Raw genomic sequence first — 18,771 nt, 5'->3', positions numbered from 1 at the left:
CACTGAAATAAGAAAAGTGAATGCCGGTCCCAAAAACCAATGCTCTTGGTGTCTGGCCACAGCTTCATCAGCAGAGCAGAGAATAGAAACGAGAATTTCTGATAAGGATGATAAACTTGCCGGAGTGAAAGCTTGACTAGGCGGGTTCTGGGGTTTCCAGCCCTGCCCTCTCTTCTACTTCTGGGACTATAAAGGTAGGGGTCAGAGAGAGAGTAGCATAAGAAGCCCACCCTGGACCACATCACAGGAAAAATGCAGGCCCTGTTCCTCCTGGTTATCTTGCTCTTGCCTTCTGAAGGTGAAGCTGGTGAGTCTTATTTATATGTCGTGTGTTCTGGTACTCCAGCTCTCATCCCAAATGTGCTGGCCTGGGTAAGTGAGGAGCTTAAAACAAGGCTACAGGATCTCTTTCCAAGTATCCCAAGAGAAATCTCTAACCGGGAAGTGTCACAGCCTCTTCTGCAGTCAAAGGCAGTTTCCCAGAGCAAGAATTCTTGGGTAGGCAAAGAACAAGAAAACTAATTGCTTTCTTCAAAATACCCACAATTCTGATTCATGACCCATTTCTGGCCTTGCCCTTTGCTGAAAAGATTCAGATGATGACATAAAGAAATGCCTAGAGGTCGGGGAGATAGCTCAGTAGAATAAGTACTTGCCTGACAAGCACAGGATCCTGAGTTCAATCCCCAGCACCACACAAAAATAAATAAATAAATAAATTTTTTAGAAAGCCTAAATGAAATGACAACTCAGAAGACTGACTTTTGTTTTCTGAAGATTCATAGAGTGGAAGGGGGAAAAGAGGGGAAAGGAAGTATGCTACATAAAGTGAAGGATAAGCATCTTCCTCTGTCAGTGCATGCTAGAAGGTTCTATTAGCCTGTGACTGGGATCTGGGATTCTCTGTTCCAGAAGAGATTATCGGTGGTGTTAAAGCAAAACCTCACTCCCGACCCTACATGGCTTATCTGGAAATCACTAGCAGAGAGCACGTTTCCAGCTGTGGTGGGTTTCTTATAAGTGAACAATTTGTGCTGACTGCTGCTCACTGCAAAGGACGGTAAGAAATTTTTTACTTACTCTCCCTGTGAGGATTCGTAGACACCAGCACTACAGAAAATACTGAACTGGGCTGAAAAAAGGTTTCCCTGCCCTGTTCATCTCTAGGAGGTCAGCAATATATTTTGGACAGATATGGCCATTTCCCTTCTCATTCCTCTTCACTTCTCAGAGAAGAGGACTTTATACAGGGTAGCACAGATCACAACAGTCAACACAGCCTTTCTCCTGTTGGTGCCACCAGAGCAACCATAGTCTTATGTCTGCCAGCTCTTTGCCCCCTTCAGTTCAGTTGTCTACAGTAGCTCTGTCCTTAGAAAATCTGAGCCCTCAAGTGTGAAGTGGGAATGGAGTCACTCTGTTCAGAATGGGCCCCTCTCTAAAGGTGGGTGCTTTTCCCTGTCTCTCCTTTTTATCTTAACAGGAAAATTACTGTCACTCTTGGAGCTCATGACTTAACACAGAAAGAGCCCACATGGCAGAAGCTGAAAGTCACAAAACAAATTATTCACCCAAATTATGATCCTCATGCTGTCCTCAATGACATCATGTTACTGAAGGTGCCGCTATCTTTTTTGTGCTTCTCAGTTGCCCTTTGCTTAATCTTTCTCCTAACCTGTGACTTTCTCATTCTCTCTGTTTCAACCCATTTCCTTGTAACCCACTTTCCCACCCCATTTCAACACCACCCCACTGGGAGAAGTGCTTGACCCTGTCCCAGGAGATCTCTACCTCACCATATTACCCAATACACCCAGGTTTCTTGGATAATGATCCATCTCCTCTGTTCCTCAAACAGCTACAAAGCAGAGTCACACTGAACCATGCTGTGAACACAGTTGCCCTGCCTACTGCATCTACTTTTATTCAACCTGGGAGAATGTGCCGGGCAGCTGGCTGGGGGAAAACAGGAGTCACAAAGCCAACATCAGATATTCTGAGAGAAGTGAAGCTGAGAATCATGGATGAAAATGCTTGTTACTGCTTTGAGAATTATAATAATTACCTGCAACTCTGCGTAGGCAATCCCTGGAAGATAAGATCGGCATACAGGGTGACTATATACTTACTTTTACAGGAAAATAACATCTATGGAATGGGTGGGATGAAAAGTTGCCAGTAGAATGATTGGTGTCTCTTCGTAGGTTCCTCACACTCCAGGAACTGGAATCTACTCCTCTGGCCCTTCTTTCTATACCTAAGTCCTCCCTCCAGTCTGTCCACTCAGTCCAGAAGAAAAAGAGAGAGTCAAGGGAACCAGATCTGGAGTAGTGAGTCCAGGCCAAAGACAGAATGCAGGCAGTAAACCGTACTCGGGACTAGATCTGGAATAGTGAGTCCAGACCAGAGACAGAATGCAGGCAGTAAACCATATGCAGCAATGCCATGTGGAGCCAGGACCCCAGACTCAGCTCTGGACACCTTAGGACTAGCCAAGATCTGAGTGGAGCAGAGTGAGGAAAGAGTAGTGGAAGGATGACAATCTCTGTTCATGGTCTGCTCTCTCTAACCCACAGGGTGACTCTGGTGGACCCCTGCTGTGTGCTGGGGTAGCCCAAGGAATTGTGTCTTACGGACACCCCAACGCACAGCCCCCTGCTGTCTTCACACGCATATCTCCATATGTGCCCTGGATTAATAAAGTCTTGAGTTCCGAATAGCTGAGAGGCCACACCAGCCTGAGAGTCCCCAAACCAGAGCTTTCTCTGGGTATCTCCTGGTTTCCATAGGAGCCCAGAGAAGCTCCATTGAGCACAGAAGCCTCTAATGATCGATCCCAATGAACCTCAATAAAGATGCAGCCTCCAACATGTGTGCGACTCCACTGTTTTCACTGCTTAGAAGTGGTTTCCTCCCTCACCCACATCCCACTCTATCTTGAATTAAAAATTGCATTGGGCTCCTTTCTTGCCATGTTAATTATCTGACAACCAACTCCTCCGAGTTTGACATGGTGCTATGGATTATTAAAGTTAATCTGTTAATAAACAGGTCTGAACTAGAGGATTTCGCAAACAGATTAATATTGGCACTAATTATTTTCTTTCTCCACTGCTTTCTCTTCTTCTTTCTCTTTTCCTGTCTCCTCCTCCTCTCACAAAACCTCATGTCTCAGCCATTTGAATTCACTCATACAAGACAGCAAACTTCCTATGATTGCCCCAGAGATTGTCCTAGTTGTATGGCCTGAATTCCTTGTCCATTGAGTCCTTGTATTCTTGACACAAGCCCTATATCATCCTCCCCTCAGCATTGGGTCTACCTCCAGAGAAGCAGCTGCCCCCAGTAATCCTCAGGATGGCTCTGTGACTACGTATAGCAGTAACAAAAGAAGGAGGAACCAGCTCTTTCTGTATAAGAGACAGTGCCACTCCTGCTTGGCAGAGGGATCCTCAAAAACATCAATGCAAGGTTGGCCCCAGAACTATAGCAGAGCCAGCTAAACTCCACTGTCATCTTCCTCAAAGATAACATGGTGTCTCTGTGTCTTGCAGAAGAGGAATACCTGAGTTAGGTCAGGATCTCCAAAGTGCCTTCCTATGAGGAACCTGCAATCCCATTAATCCCACGGCTACCAATAACTGATCAGTACACTCACAACCACGCCCCCTAGTACAAGAGGAGGAGCTACACACAGGTCTCACCACTGTCCCTAGGGTGCCAAAAAGGTAGGCATGGGCCCTGACTACTGCATCAAGAGAAATTGCTTTCACTTCCAGTCCCAGATCAAGGAGCCAAAATGCTCCTATTCCCCACTGCCTCCCAGGCTCACCGACATGGGCCTCCAGCTTCACCACTAATTAATATAGATATAAATTATGGAAAGCATAATGTACAACACTGCTTACACACACTCCTCTATTTGAAAAATAAGCACATGTGAGGGAAAAAATACAATCTGAATATAAGATCTCAAACATTAAAGGTCTTGTGTGGGACCACGTTTAAAACAATTTCCCCAGGTCTTGAGAGATAGCTCAGTGGACTAAGCGCCTGCTTAGGCAAGCACAGGGACAAGAGTTCAAACTCTGGTACCACAGGCTGTGCAGGCCCCACCTCCAGGCACTCTGAGCTGACGACTGAGACTGGTATGGTAGCACATGCCTCTAATCCCAGCGCTGAAGTGACTGAAAACAGGAGGATCACTACAAGTCTGCATAGTGAGACCCTGTACCAAAAATAAAAAAAAAAAAAATTTAAAACCATGTCCCTTTTTTCCTCCTATTAATATTTGTATACTTAATAATAGTTTTTAAATGTGAAATACACAGAGCAGAGACACTGCGCATGTTTTCTTAGAAGACTCAAACACAAACTATTGCAGCAGAGATCTCATTGCCTCTTGACTCCCAGATCCTACAGAGAGCACATACTCCAGGCAGCCCTTTGGCCCAGTAGAGGGAGCATGCTCAGCCTACCCCACCAGCCAGGCCCACAAGAAATAGCAGGAAAGAAAGACTGCTGAGAGCTGGGCTGAGCTCACAGACTGAGTTGGAATCCCAGGGCACCTAGAAAGGCCACCACTGCAGATCAAACAGCATCACATGGACATCTAGTAGGTACATATATCATTATCACCAGAGCACCTAATTCTGTGATGTAGAAGATGGGGCCCAAGTAGTGAGCCTGTTTGACAGATATGGAGAGTGATAAGAGTCACAGCACCACAAAGCCAGTGGGACAAAATAAGTATCCACACAAGACAGCTCTGCCCTGGGCAGGAAGAGCAGCAGCGACCAGACAACCCAACTTAAGGAAGGCTCTCAGCCCAACGCAGCCAACGAGTGCTGTCCACTGCCAAGATGCTGAAGCAGAAGGTCAGCTCAGCTGAAGGCACAGTGAAGGAAAGGCCCACGATGGGATCAGCTAGTTGGCTACTAATTCTGTTCCTGCAAAAGTTGGAACAAAGCCGAAAATGACAGTGGGAAAGCATAAATCCCCCAACAAAAAAGTGCAATAAAACTGAATCTCATTATTCTGTATTACTAATATGCACCAAAAAAAAAAAAAATGGGTGCCTGTCCCGTGGCTTCAGAAGGTCAATGTTATACTCATAAATATGCTGGAATTCACAGAATCTTGACCCAGTTAGGTCATTTTAGGGGCACAGAAGCAAATGAAATAAATGTTTACACATGCCATACCAAAGTATTTCCCTTTCCCAACAGGTAATGAAAATGTTACCTTTACTGATTTTTTATTCTTTTCTTTTTTTTTTTTTTTTTTTTCTGTATTTTAGGGAAGGGTCTACAGGGTGTTCAGGATCTCACTACTGGATCGGGCTCGTAGTGATTCTCCTGTTTACAGCCTCCCAAGTGCTGGGATTATAGGTGTGCCACTGCACCCAGTCTCACTTGTTATGGGGGGGGCAGGGGCAGGGTCAATACAGCAGGCCCAGGATCAAAACCCTGGCCCTTGTGCCTATTTGCAGGGGCTTTAATCTGCTGAGCTATTTAACCAGCCTTATTCTTTTCATTTTTATCTTTTATAAATGAAAAAGATTCCAGACGTAGTAGTGCTCACCTATAATCCCAGCACTCAGGAGGCTGATGTAGTAGGATCACTGTGAGTTTGAGGCCAACCTCAGCTACATAGCAAAACCCAGTCTCAAAATAATAATAATAATAATAATAATAATAATAATATTTTTAAAATACCTTTCTCTACCATTTCTAAAATGCCTCTTACAAAAAGAAGCATCAGGGGCTGGGAGACTGGTTGTGGGGAAGGAAGAGAGAAAACAGAAAGGAATAGAAGGGAGCTGGCCTTGGTCAAAGTAGGTTCCAGGGTGGGCACAGCATGCAGTACTGGGGATCAAACTCTAGGTCTTTGCACTTCCCAGGCAGGTGCTTATGCCACAAAGCTATCTCCCCAGCCCAATTACAACAAATTTTTAAAAGGCATACTTATCTAACTAGTTTACCACTAGAGTTGCTTACTATTGTTTAAAAAAATAAATAAGGTTCTTAGAAGAGATAAGATGTCAATTAATCACACAACATATTTACACATTTAGACTCTATATCTGTAAGCAACAAAAGCAGGAAGAAGAAAAAGAAGAAGAGGAGTAGGGAGGGGAAGGAGAACAGGAAGAAGAAAATCAGCCCTGCAATGTGACTGTCCCTCTCAGGATGGTGTGTACTTTGTGATATCTTTGGTCATAGAGATCCAGTTTCCCCAATAACTTTCTTAACGGGCCGTAAACAATGGAACATTTGAGTAAGTAGTGTGCATTATGCGAAACTGTAGGTTTCTGAAACTTACATATTATCAACATTGGAAGTTCATCATGGGGAACCAACCTCAGCAATGTGCACTGTACTATCTGCCTGCAATTTTTTCATTATCTGAGTGTATATGTATATATATTTGTCTTTTTGAGACAGCGTCTTACTATGCAATTCAGGCTGGTCTTGAGCACCACCACGCCCAGCTGAGTGTATTTTAACAGAGTTCCCTTTTCTGTCTTCTTCTCTCCCTTATGTATGTTTTATGTAGAATGTTGACATTGCAATGTATGGTTAAGTTTATAGTTCACACAATTCCAAGATGGTAGAGTGAATAATTAGAGTGGAATGAATATCACCAGAGATCCTATATTTGGAGCTAAAGAGAGTAACCCAAGAGACCTTTTATTTTAGTTACTTCCAGGGAATTAAGACTAATTTTCCTTTGAATAAAAGATAATGAAGATTATTTCAAGGGAGGGGGGAAGGTTTTTGTTTCTAGGAAGTTTAAGTGTGGAAAGAATGCATACTGATTAAGCAGTGCTGGCTTGTGTTGGACATCTGACATTTGTGTGATTTTGTATTTTTGACAGCGTACTGTTTTGGCATGAGACCAGCCTCTAAGAGGGTATATCTTCAGAGGATGCTTTATGTCCTTTATTATTGGAGATTAGAGATGCTCTCTCTTTCCATCTGGCTCAATGGTCATGGACAATCAAAAGAGTGTATTTTGAATGAGTATAAATGTTAGTCTTCTTCCTTGTTGAAAGCTCAAAGAGCTCAGGTGAGTTCAGCCTTTTGAGATGTACTTTCTAGGAAAGAGTTTGACTCAGTGACCTCCTGTAAATTCATTACTGTATACCCAGCATGATATTCACTGTGATCTGTGAAGATGCAGACTAGTCTGGCCACTGTGGGAATCATTATGGTGATTCACTAAAAAAACTAAAAATAGAAATTTTATTTAACTCAGATCTACCTCTCCTGGGTATCTTCCCAGGATATGATGTCCTTAACTCTTTGTATTTGGTAATAATACAAAGAGTTAAAGACATCATATTACATGATACATACATATCTATGTTTCAGTAGCACAATTCATAAAAGCTAAACTGTGGAAATAACCGAGATGCCTATTGTGCTGGATTAACTACGGTCAACTTGTAATACTCAGCTGAACTGAATCAGCATGGTGCTAGGTATGGGAGGCCCACCTGAGGATTGTTGCCAACAGCATAAAAGGAGAACTTGGAGGGGAAGATGGTGTATATATATTCCCCATGATGAACATGATCATGGCATATAGGAAAACTGTGTAAGTTTAATTAATTAAAACAAAACAAAACAAAAAGATCAGAGCTATGGATGGGACTTCAGAAATTAAATAGTGAGCAACAGAAATCCAATCAATATCTGTATATACTAAGAAATGAATCATCCCAGTCACAAACCCAAGATCAGCTCAAGGACATAAGAGAAGGATTTTGGAGAACGCTATGCATTCCCCTCTATGAATCAAACACATAAATCTCAAAGAGAAATGACACTGAACTGTGTTACCCTGCTCTCCCACAGATTCCTTCTCCAAGTTCAGAGAAAGCAGCAGTTAGGTACTGGAAACTCAGTTCTTTTTTTTTTTTTTCTTTCATGTATTTGGTAGAGGGCCTACAGGGTAGTACTACATAGATTGGACTCATAGTGATCCTCCTGTTTTCAGCCTCCCAAGTGCTGGGATTACAGGCATGCACCACCAAGCCCAATCTCAACCTCTGTTTTAGTGCAACCCATGGGCTGAACCAGTATGGATTGCCGGGGGTTGAACATCAGCCACCGCACTCTGTCTAAACAGGCACCTTAGTTCAATGAGCTATCTGACTGGCCCAAAACTCAGTTCTGATTGTTACAAGTTGTGTGATCTTGGTTAATGTGTGATCTTGATTCTACCTTTGTGGAGACAGTAACAGTATTTTCTAAGGTGGCTGTAACAACAACAAAAGGGGGGAAAAGCTGAAATCTCAAATACTGACATAGTATATTTCAGCAAATACAGGAAACTCAAGCTACCGAGAGCAAGACACCTATATTTCCCCTCCACATTGACAAGATTCTACTTCTCTATTTCCTGTGGTTGGTTGATCAGAAAGGACCGTTGATTTGAAAACAGAAAAATCAGCTGGGTGTGGTGATGCACACCTGTAATTCCAGGTTGAGACAAGAGGATCACTCCAAGTTCTAGGCCAGCCTGGGCAACAAAGTGAGTTCAGGGGCCAACTTGAACTGCACAGCAAAACTCTGTCTCAAAACACACATAAGGGCCGGTCAGATCTCTCAGCGATCTAAAGCGCCTGCTTAGGCAAGCTTAGGTAGGCACAAGGGACCGCAGTTCAATCCCTGGCACCACATGCTGTGCCAGCCCCACCCGCAGGGTAGACTGAGTTGGCCCTCCTGCAAAAAAAAGAAAAGAAAGAAAAAGAAAACTCTAATTCTGAACTATTAGCCTTGATAGCCAGATCAATAAATTGCAATGATAATATTCATTTTATGGACCTATGAAAATAACAATATATTCAAAAGATGTGATAATAAATGATAATCATGAGCTCTAAGAAAAGGCTAATTGTATCCCCTTTGTCTGGAGATGGTATCCATAAAGTCCTGTCCTAGAGTCTGTCTTCTTCCTCTATCCATTCACCTTGGGCCTTTCTCTTCCTCTGCCAACAAATACGAATTCAGAGGAAGAGAAATGCAAATCAGTGTTTTTCAAATTGCAGGCAATAATGACTTCAGAGAGGTGCTGCTCAAGTTTTATCATATAGTGGGATGAAGTTACATAGAATTAAATAGAAGGGAATGAAATAGAATGGAACAGAAGCTAACAGAGAACACTGCACATTGTTACGATAAATATTGTCTTCTAGGGGGCCGGGGAGATGGCTCAGTGGAATAAGCGCTTCCCTTGCAAGTGCAAGGGTCTGAGTTCAATTCCCGGTTCCACCAAAAAAAAAAAAAAAAGTAATAATGATAATAATATTGTCTTCTAATAGATTTTTTTTATATTTGATACAGGGTCTCACTATGTAGCTCAGACTCATAGTGATCTTCCAGTCTCAGCCTCCCCAGCACTGCGATTACAGGCATGAACCACCACACCTGGTTTCAGGGCCAGCACAGTGCACCCAGGGTTCAGGGGCCTTCATGGCATATGGTACTGGGGATTGAACCCAGGTCCTCCTTGCACTTTGCCAGGCAGGTGCTTAGACTATTGAGCTATCTCCCCAGCCCAGTATTGTCTTCTGAAACTTGCACTTCAGTGAGGTGTGTGTATGTGCATGTGTGTCTGTGCTTATATAATTGACTATATGCATGTATGTTCATTGGGTCTTTTTGCAAAATTTATTTTCTACTGTGGGCCATGCCATATGATGGTGCACACATCTGAAAGCTTAATGTGAAGATGGCCCACAACTAGTGTTTGTGATGGAATTTTAACACACTTCCTTAACTGGGAAAGACAAGATCCCTCCATACCCTGTCCCCACACTCCCACCAGATAAGGGGCATGGTTGAAAACTCATCTGGGGAACCAGAAAATGGAAGTTGATTTTATGGGCCTATGAAAATAATATATTCAAAGATGTGGTCACCTCAAGTAACATGATGTCAAGGAGAAATGTAGAGCTATTATAGTTTGGATGCAGGAACTGCTTTACAACCTTAAGCCTCTGCCATGTGTCTTCTTTCTTGTTTTTGTTATGGACCCCTAGGATGACTGTTAGAGACCTGTTGTAAAGAAGAAGGCAGGGTAAGCAGAAACAGCGATGGCTGGAGATTTCTCCTGAGTGATGTGCATTCTGAGAAAAGAGGCTGCAATCCTTCCCTGGAGCACTGGACTCTGCCCATTCCCCTTTTCTATTCTACCTCAACTTCACCTCAGGCAAATAAGTGGGATTCGGAGGAAACTTCCATCATGAGGAGAGCCAATTTAGAATGACAGCAAAAAACATGACCGCACAGTTCCTGTGGTTACCAGCCCCACCCCTCTCTTGCCTACTGTGAATAATAATCCCAAACTAAAAGATAAAACTAGCACCCGCCTAGGCAGCCTCCCTGAGAAGATGTGTCTTCTTTCTCTCCCTCTACTACTCTTTCTCCTGTGTGCCCAAACTAAAGCTGGTGAGTATAAAATCCTTCTGTCTCTAATCTTCAGGTTGAGCTCCTAAAACAAAGATGTTTATTCCGAACGTAACTGGCTCTTAAACAGGGTCTCAGGATCTCTCCTCAAGAGTTCTCTCCTCAAGAGGAAAATGGGCGCTTTCTCTTCCTTTTCTGAGCTTCAGAGCTACAGACTATTTTGTGACCTGTCCATTCTATGGCTCCTGTGGCACCACTTCTGGGCTTAGAGAAGATAGGGCAGGAGTCTGAACAATGTGTCCTGCACAGAGACGGAGAAAGAGCCAGGCCTGGAGTAGGGTGGGAGCAGGGTATCCAAGGTGAAAGATGTCTAAACAGCATCCAACAGGGTTGGCTGTTTGCTCAGAGGAAGAAATGAAAATTTATGGGAGTGAAGCTCTACATGGGAAAAACAGGTACAAAAGACCTGAGAGAGAAATAGGCAGAATTTAGGACCATGATGAGATTCACGGAAAGATATTAGCCACAACCAGACTATGCATTCTCTGGAGACTACATCAGTCAGTGCCTGTGCTCTCTGAAGGTTCTGGAACTGTATGTTCTAGGGGAAGTCATCGGTGGCACTGAGTGCAAGCCGCACTCCCGTCCCTACATGGCTTACCTACAAATTGGCACTTCTGAGGGACACCAGGGAGCCTGTGGTGGTTTCCTAATACGACGGAGATTTGTACTGACAGCAGCTCACTGTGCAGGAAGGTAAGACAAAGGCCTGTTTCCCTCCACATGGGAGATGAACAACCAGCCTGGCAACTTAGACTATACCCAAAGGGGGCCCTAAAAAAGAGATCCTGGTGCTGGGTCAACTTTTAAGAGAAAGATTGGGGTTTAGATCAATTGGTCTTATTGAATGAGATGCCTCAAGCCTCAGTCACTGTGGGCTCAGCTTCCCTATGGAGGAAAAGGAAGGTCATCCCAAGTTCTCCTCTGAAAGCTTCTCTCACTTCCATCCCTACACAGAAGATAACTTTAAAGGCCCATCCAGTTGTCCAGCCCACTTCTTCCAAGCCCTTTTCAATAACACTAGCCTTTAGTTCCCAGGGTTTAGGACCCATCCTCTTCATTGGAGGCAGAGAACAGCCAGGTCCACAGGGGACCACAACTTCCCAGCTTTCTTCTGCTCTCTTGCTCCCATAGCCAGCCCTCATACAGAGCTAAAGGAATTAGGAAGCAATAACCCCATCCTCTGGGTTCTCCATGGCCTGCTCATTCTCCAGAGACCACCAGGGGTCTTGTCCTGAAAACTGTGTCTGTTTCTCTGAAAGCTCTTCCATGATTAATTCCTGAGCACCCTGTGTCCTGCACCCCAAAATACAAGCAGCCCAGAAAAGGGGAATTGGAAGAGTCCAGTGCTCCAGGGAAGGATTGCAGCCTCTTTTCTCAGAATGCACATCACTCAGGAGAAATCTCCAGCCATTGCTGTTTCTGCTTACCCTGCCTTCTTCTTTACAACAGGTCTCTAACAGTCATCCTAGGGGTCCATAACAAAAACAAGAAAGAAGACACATGGCAGAGGCTTAAGGTTGTAAAGCAGTTCCTGCATCCAAACTACAATAGCTCTACATTTCTCCATGACATCATGTTACTCGAGGTGACATCTTTCTCCTGTTCAGTTTCCTTAGACTGCTTTTTCAGGACCCCATTGCCATAAAATTTCTTTGCTCCATACTCTGTATCTGCTGCTTCATCCCCCCTCCTTAGATTTGGCTCTGTTGGGAAGCAATTTGCCCTTCTTTCCCTGATTGCCTCTAATTGCCTTCCAACCCATACCCTGCACTAACAACTCCTCACTCTCTTCCCAGTTGGAGAATAAAGCCAACCTGACCCTGGCTGTGGGCACACTGCCCCTCCCACCTGAATTCAACTTCATCCCATCTGGAAGAATGTGCCGGGCAGCAGGCTGGGGACAAACAAGTGCGGATGAGCCTGCTTCAGACACTCTGCAAGAGGTGAAGCTGAGACTCATGGATCCCCAAGCCTGCAAACACTTCCCAAACTTCAAGCACAATCTCCAGCTGTGTGTGGGCAATCCCAGAAAGAGAAAATCTGTATTCAAGGTAATTCTCTAACCAAGTTCTGCACAAATCACTGTTCAGGGGCCAGAATTCTTCTGGCAAGAGATGGAATTGGATGATTATTTGACACCTACTGACAGGTTTGAGATCCTTGGTATGAGGAACCTGAAAGTGTGAGCATCCTCTCATTGCCCAGGACAGCCTCTGACCACCTAACTTAGTCTATAGCACAGGGGTGACTGCCTCAGGAGAGGAAGCAAGAGTGTCAGGCATGTAACCCCATGAGGATCCAAGGCTCCGGGTCTGAGTCTAGTCCAGGTGATGACTCCAGCTTGGTCCTACGGGCAGGGTTGGAGGATTTCCCAGCTTACCTCTTGTTCTTGTTCTCCCTCCCCCTTCACAGAGAGATTCTGGAGGCCCACTGCTATGTGCAGGCATAGCCCAGGGCATTGCATCCTATGCACACTGGAATGCAAAGCCCCCTGTTGTCTTCACCCGAATCTCCCATTACCGGCCCTGGATCAACAAGATCTTGAAGGAGAATTAATCTTGGAGCCTGAGCCAGCCTGAAAGGAAGTCTGGAACTGGATGTGAGCGGGATTTCTATACTATTTGCTCTGGTCTATATCTTGTCCCTGCTAAAGTTCTGCCATGTCCTTGAGATTCCAGAAGGTCCCTACAGCTCACAGAACTCTTAACAAAGCTCAATAAAAACTCAGAGTCCAGATCTGAGTATGTATGTGTCTCTCTCTCTCTGTGGCTCACTTCTCCTTAAACACAGCAAGCCTAATCCAAGCCCAAGTAACTATGACATGTGGAAAGTTTGTGCACATGTGTGCATGGCGTGTGTGTGTGTGTGTGTGTGTGTGTGTGTGTGTGTGTGTGTCTTGTATATGAGACAAAGATGAAGACACAGAAATTGAGAGAGACAAACAGAGAATAACATAGAAAGGAAATACTGAAAATGAAGAGAAAGGGTTTCCTTGGAAAGGCAGGAATCAGCTTACACAAGAAATTACACTAACTCTTTTCTTACCTTAACCATCCACCCTATCCAACTCTAATTTGAATCTTTACACTTGTTTTTATAGACAATAAAAAATAGTAAAAAAAAGGAAAAATTGGAAACCATACAGAATTTCACTAAATAAGATGACAGGAATTCATCTTCTTTCCATACCACCCAGTTGTGACAACCCAAATGTCTCTAGGCATTGATAATGACCCCTAGGGGCTGGTGGGATGGCTCAGTGGTCTAAAAGCACCTACTTAGAACAAGCTTAGCAAAACACAGGGATCACGGTTCAATCCCCCAGCACCACATGCCAGCCAGCCCCGCCCCTTGGTGGGCTGAGCTGGCCCCACACACACACACACACACACACACACACACATACAGATAATGACCCCAGCAGTTGAGAGGACACTTATCCTCTGTTGAGGATCAACGATTTAGATTGGTGATATACAAGAAAGCAGTTAGTGCCACACAAGGGCTACCTCCCTTTGATAAGGAAAGACTTAGCAGCCATGGAGCTTTAATCTGAGATGCACAAGAGATTGCCCCTCACTCATTGCAGCTATGTAGATACTGGGAGCAGATGCAAGGAGCACACAAGGCCTGATTGAACAACATGGAGGCCTCTGCCCATACCAGAAGGAAATCCAGAACCTAGATCCTGCTCAGCACAAACACTCGCCAGCAGAAGGACTGACTGAAGGGCACAAAGCTGGGCAGGATAGACACGCTTGCTGGGGCCTGAGGCCAACAACCCCATGGCTTTTGAGAGCACGGTGAGCTCTTCTCACTAAAAGGATTCTCTAAGAACTCATCTTTGAAAAACAACAGGGACATGCATGAAGATTCAGGTATAAAAATTTTCATTTCACCATTTTTAATTGCCAAAAAACACAAAGCCGAAATAATAGCCATGGTCTAAGATGTTTGATATTCAGACAGATAGTGAGGTTAAACTCAACTGCCTATGTTATAGGGTAATAATATCATTAAGCTTCTCTTCTGGAGGATTAACAACTTAAGTATGCAGACCAAAAATTAAAGAAAAAGAAGGACTGCAAGGACAGCCAACATTTTGGCCCTAGCCATTCAAGGTCAGTGAGGACTCAGGATGTAAGCGAACTTGTACTGTAACATCCTGTCTCAGTGGTGTCCCAAATTTTCTGATCAAGGAGATTATAGGGCCACAGAGGAAAGTGATCAACGATGTATAATACACCTAAGGAGAGTCACATGGAGAGAAAACATTCTGTCAGGCTTTCACAGAGAGCAAATTGGTCAAGCAATAGCTGTGACTCATCTACATGGCTGACACTCACAAAGGATCTACAAACTGCAGTACAGGATTTCAGGGTAAATACTGAGGGAATTTGACTGACTTTGGCAGATACAAAAGTTACTTTTTTTGTTATATAGGTCTTGCTTTACCTTGGTTTTAGCCATCCAGAGGAAAAGTATAAAAAGGAGGTATAAAAAGTAAAGCCATATTAATATGCTGAGCTGTAAAAGGCTCAAGTCAACAACTTCTGACATTGCCAGTCCTATGGATAACCCACTACTATTATGAAATACTGGACTATATTGGATTATTTTGCTGGATTCACACACCTACAATATTTAAATGACAATGGAAATACCCATCTCCAACAAAACTAAACAAAAAAAAGGGGGATATAAATGAAGGGCCATTTTGTATCTGTGCATACAAAATAGTTAGGATACATACACAACTACTTTCTCTTAATTCAATGAGAAGAAAGATTTGTACTAATAGTGTTTGGACAAGATATCATGTCTGCATCTTGTACTATGAATTACTACTATGAAGACAACAATATGCAATGTATTAATTATTGTAACTGTCCTACTAACCTGTTTGGAAGCTGTCTCATTGCTATTTGTTTCTCAATAAAAATTAATATAAAATAAAACCAAAAAAAGAAATAATAGCCATGGAATATAATTTAAATGGTAAAGTAATAAGAGTCAATGTTTTGAACTCATTCAATCTTTATTTCGAAAACACTTAATGAAAAAATAAATAAATAACACTTAATGAAAGGGTATACAGATGAATGTCCATTTTGTATCTGTGTATTCAAAATGGTTAGGATAGATATATAGTTACATTCTCTTAATGAATAGAGGGATTTGTTCTAATGGTGTTTGTAAATAAGATATCATGTCCGCATCTTGTACAGCAATGAACCACTAGGAAGAATGTATGCAATGTGTTAATTATTGAAACTGTCCTACAAATTTGATTTGAAACTGTCTCATTGCTATTTGTTTATCAATAAAATTATGGGAAAAATTTTTTTAAAAAAAGCACTTAATAGCATGGGAAAGTTCAATAGAACCTAATGCTTTTAAAAACAATATAATAATCACCCTCTGTTAGAATATCAATTTTTTTATTTTTATGGGAACATAAGAAAGAGTGGAAATAATTATATCAAAATAATTATGGCAGTTATATCTAAGGGACAAAACTGACAGCTATTTTAATTTTGTTTCTATGCTAACTTCCAAGCCTCATGTGTTCTAACTATGGTAACTCAGCACCATATATTTATCCAAAGGTCAAAGGTATGGTGGTCTTTCCTTATCAAGTGACTCTATGCATGGAGATTCTTTGCTCTTAGCAAAGATGATGATGCCCAGGGATTTATGACCATGGGAAGTAAAGCTGATTAAATTGACCAAAGATCATGGATAAAATTGTCCTTATCCCTCAACCCCTGCCACTGAAATTGATTTACATCTTCTTAGAGTCTCTGGATCTTGTCTAATACATGTCTATCCTGATTTCCTAATATGAAAGTTGCAAACTCAAACCTTCAAAGTAATAACAAACAAAAAGATTGCAAAGAATGACAAACTAAGCTACAGTCTCCATTGCCAAAGCTGGTCTTCTAAGTCCTGACTGGTATTTCTCATCTCATCTCCTTTACTCAGCCTAGATGTCCCTCCCCTCCCTCTAGCACTTCAGTTCACTTGTGCTGTGCAACTGGTAGAGCAAGCAGATCTCCAGCCCTAGGGCACTGAGCCTTTCGCTGCCTTGCATTGATTGTAAGTGTCCATTTACTGCACAATTATCAGTGAACACAAAGGCACAAAGGATGACCCAGAGAATCTCCTGAGTTCCAGACATACTTATCTCCCATTGCAGAAACTCTGGCTTCTCATGGCAATTAGAGCCAATTACTCCAGCCAGTACAGTATCTCTCTGCCCGCTGCCCCTGATATGAGGAGCTCAGGACAGCTGATGATAATTGCAACTTCCAGTTCACTCCCTCCTTTATCGCCTTTCTTGGGAAAGCATTTTATTCCTGGGAACTTGGACCTCTAATTCAGAAGAACTTGAGTCTAAACAGATAGAAATGTACAAACTCCACAAGCAAAACATCCCTCTGAGTAATAACTTAATAGTCAATTCTACCTCTACTCCTTGGTTCCTGGACTCATATTCTAGCTACGTGGGAACACTGAACTATGAATTAGTTATTGAGTCAATGTATTTATTGTATTCTTGGGAACAAAGCTCCAATCTCGAGGGTATCGTTTCCCAGATGGTACCTTTACAGATCTTGTAACAGGACAATACAACATTCCATTAGCCTGATTGCTTCTGGGTGACATGGTACATGATAAGACTGTGAAACTATTAGAGTGCCTCCTTTTTCATAAAATTAGTCTTCATTTTGAGATCCTTCTGTGTGTGAAGTAGGACCAACAGGCATGGGCAATAGACATGCCCTCAGGTGGTGGTGCAGGCTGAGGAACAGCAGGCAGAAAATGATAACTCATATATGAGATCGTGACAGTGCTAATGAGGATAAATGTCTATTTCCTACAAAGGACAAGGAGCTAATAAAATCATAATATGATCCCTCACATAATAATGATAATATAATATTATCTCTCATGGACTAATCATAATCTGTCACAAGTGTCTGTATTTCAAGAAGGTGCCACCTTAAAGATATAATGCTGCTATGTCTCTGCTGCTATCAGATTAGATGAACAGTGCTATCAGAATCTAAATTAACCTTGGTGAGAGAGAGAATCATGTTCTTGGACCTATTACTAATCCTCACCTATTAATAATCCTCACCTATGTCCATGATCACACTATTCTGAGCATGATTCATTGTCCCAGAACTGGTATAGTCAAGAAGTAACTTCACCCGGAGCCTACAGGCTGCATTACCCATCTACCTGATTGAGAATCTCTGTGTGTCCATTCAGACCAGTATGCAAGCACACAAATCTCTTTTTAGCAAACATGAGGGGCCCTTGGTCTAGAGTGGCAGTAACAGCAGTGACCATGAGAATCATGAGTTGTCACAAAGCAAATCCACTCTAAAAGCAAGGCAAAAAGATAACAAAAGGTGGGATCCAGTGACTGCGAAAGAAATTGAGTTGTTGAAGTGAAATACTGAAGAGTTATCTGTACTCCCATATTCACTAGAGCATTTTCACACTAGCCAAGATATGGAACCAACCTACGTGTCTATCAGTGAACGAATGGGTAAAGAAAATGTGATGTGTTTACCCAAAAGAATATTAATTATCTTTAAAAATAAAAAACTTCTGTCCCTTGCAATAACATGGATGTTATCTGCTGCCTCTGTGTAGCTGCTGCTTCCTAGGCCCACAGCCAGTGCTTGGCAGTGGCAGTCCTGGGACCACCACACTCTCCAGCAGTGAGAAGATAAGCTGGATATAGAACAGACAGTAGGGATGATGAGTTCATGACCAGGTGTCTTGAGAAACTCCCAGGTATACCTGAACCTCTCTCATTCTGCAAAAAGAACTTCTAAAAGCACTATCTTCTGTTCCACTTTTCTCCTTCTAAATCTTGCTAAAGTTCCTTTATTGCTCACCTCTAACCTCTAACTCAGAACAATGAAGACAAAGGGATTCTGGGAAACAGCTAAGTTGATATAATATAGCACACTGTTTATCTCCCTAGACATGGTCTATCTTTAGGAATAAACAAGTGAGAATTGAGCATAAAGGTTGATATACAAAAAAGTTTAACAGTGCAAACTTTTATACTTTGTATAAGAAAGTAGCAGAAAAATTTACCCATCTAAAGATGGCATGCTAGTTAATTATAATAAGTCCACTAAATAGAATATTCTACAGATGAGAAAATTGTTCTTAAACAAATAATAAGTAAGCCAGACATGGTGGTGTGCACCTGTAATCCTATAGCAAGAGGAATAGGAGTTTCAGCTCACTCTGGTTAACATAG

The 18,771-nt window shown here is 42.6% G+C and overlaps 2 protein-coding genes across 2 annotated transcripts; both read left to right on the top strand.

The window, feature by feature from the left end:
- The first annotated feature begins 227 nt into the window (after window positions 1-227).
- Window positions 228-2,802, top strand: LOC101590980 (mast cell protease 1-like). Its single transcript, XM_004647480.2, has 5 exons — window positions 228-307; window positions 913-1,060; window positions 1,484-1,619; window positions 1,859-2,113; window positions 2,577-2,802. Exons 1-5 carry the CDS (start codon window positions 253-255, stop codon window positions 2,718-2,720), a joined length of 738 nt encoding a protein of 245 aa, XP_004647537.1. The 5' UTR covers window positions 228-252; the 3' UTR covers window positions 2,721-2,802.
- A 7,590-nt stretch (window positions 2,803-10,392) lies between these two features.
- Window positions 10,393-13,162, top strand: LOC101590588 (chymase). Its single transcript, XM_004647479.2, has 5 exons — window positions 10,393-10,460; window positions 11,024-11,174; window positions 11,931-12,066; window positions 12,278-12,532; window positions 12,894-13,162. The coding sequence occupies exons 1-5, from the start codon at window positions 10,403-10,405 to the stop codon at window positions 13,035-13,037; spliced, it is 744 nt and encodes a 247-aa protein (XP_004647536.1). The 5' UTR covers window positions 10,393-10,402; the 3' UTR covers window positions 13,038-13,162.
- The last annotated feature ends 5,609 nt before the right edge of the window (window positions 13,163-18,771 follow it).

The sequence above is a fragment of the Octodon degus genome, unplaced genomic scaffold (genome assembly GCF_000260255.1).
Source record: "Octodon degus isolate 3935 unplaced genomic scaffold, OctDeg1.0 scaffold00307, whole genome shotgun sequence".
Classification (NCBI taxonomy): Eukaryota; Metazoa; Chordata; class Mammalia; order Rodentia; family Octodontidae; genus Octodon; species Octodon degus.
This window is presented reverse-complemented; position numbering and strand designations above follow the sequence as displayed.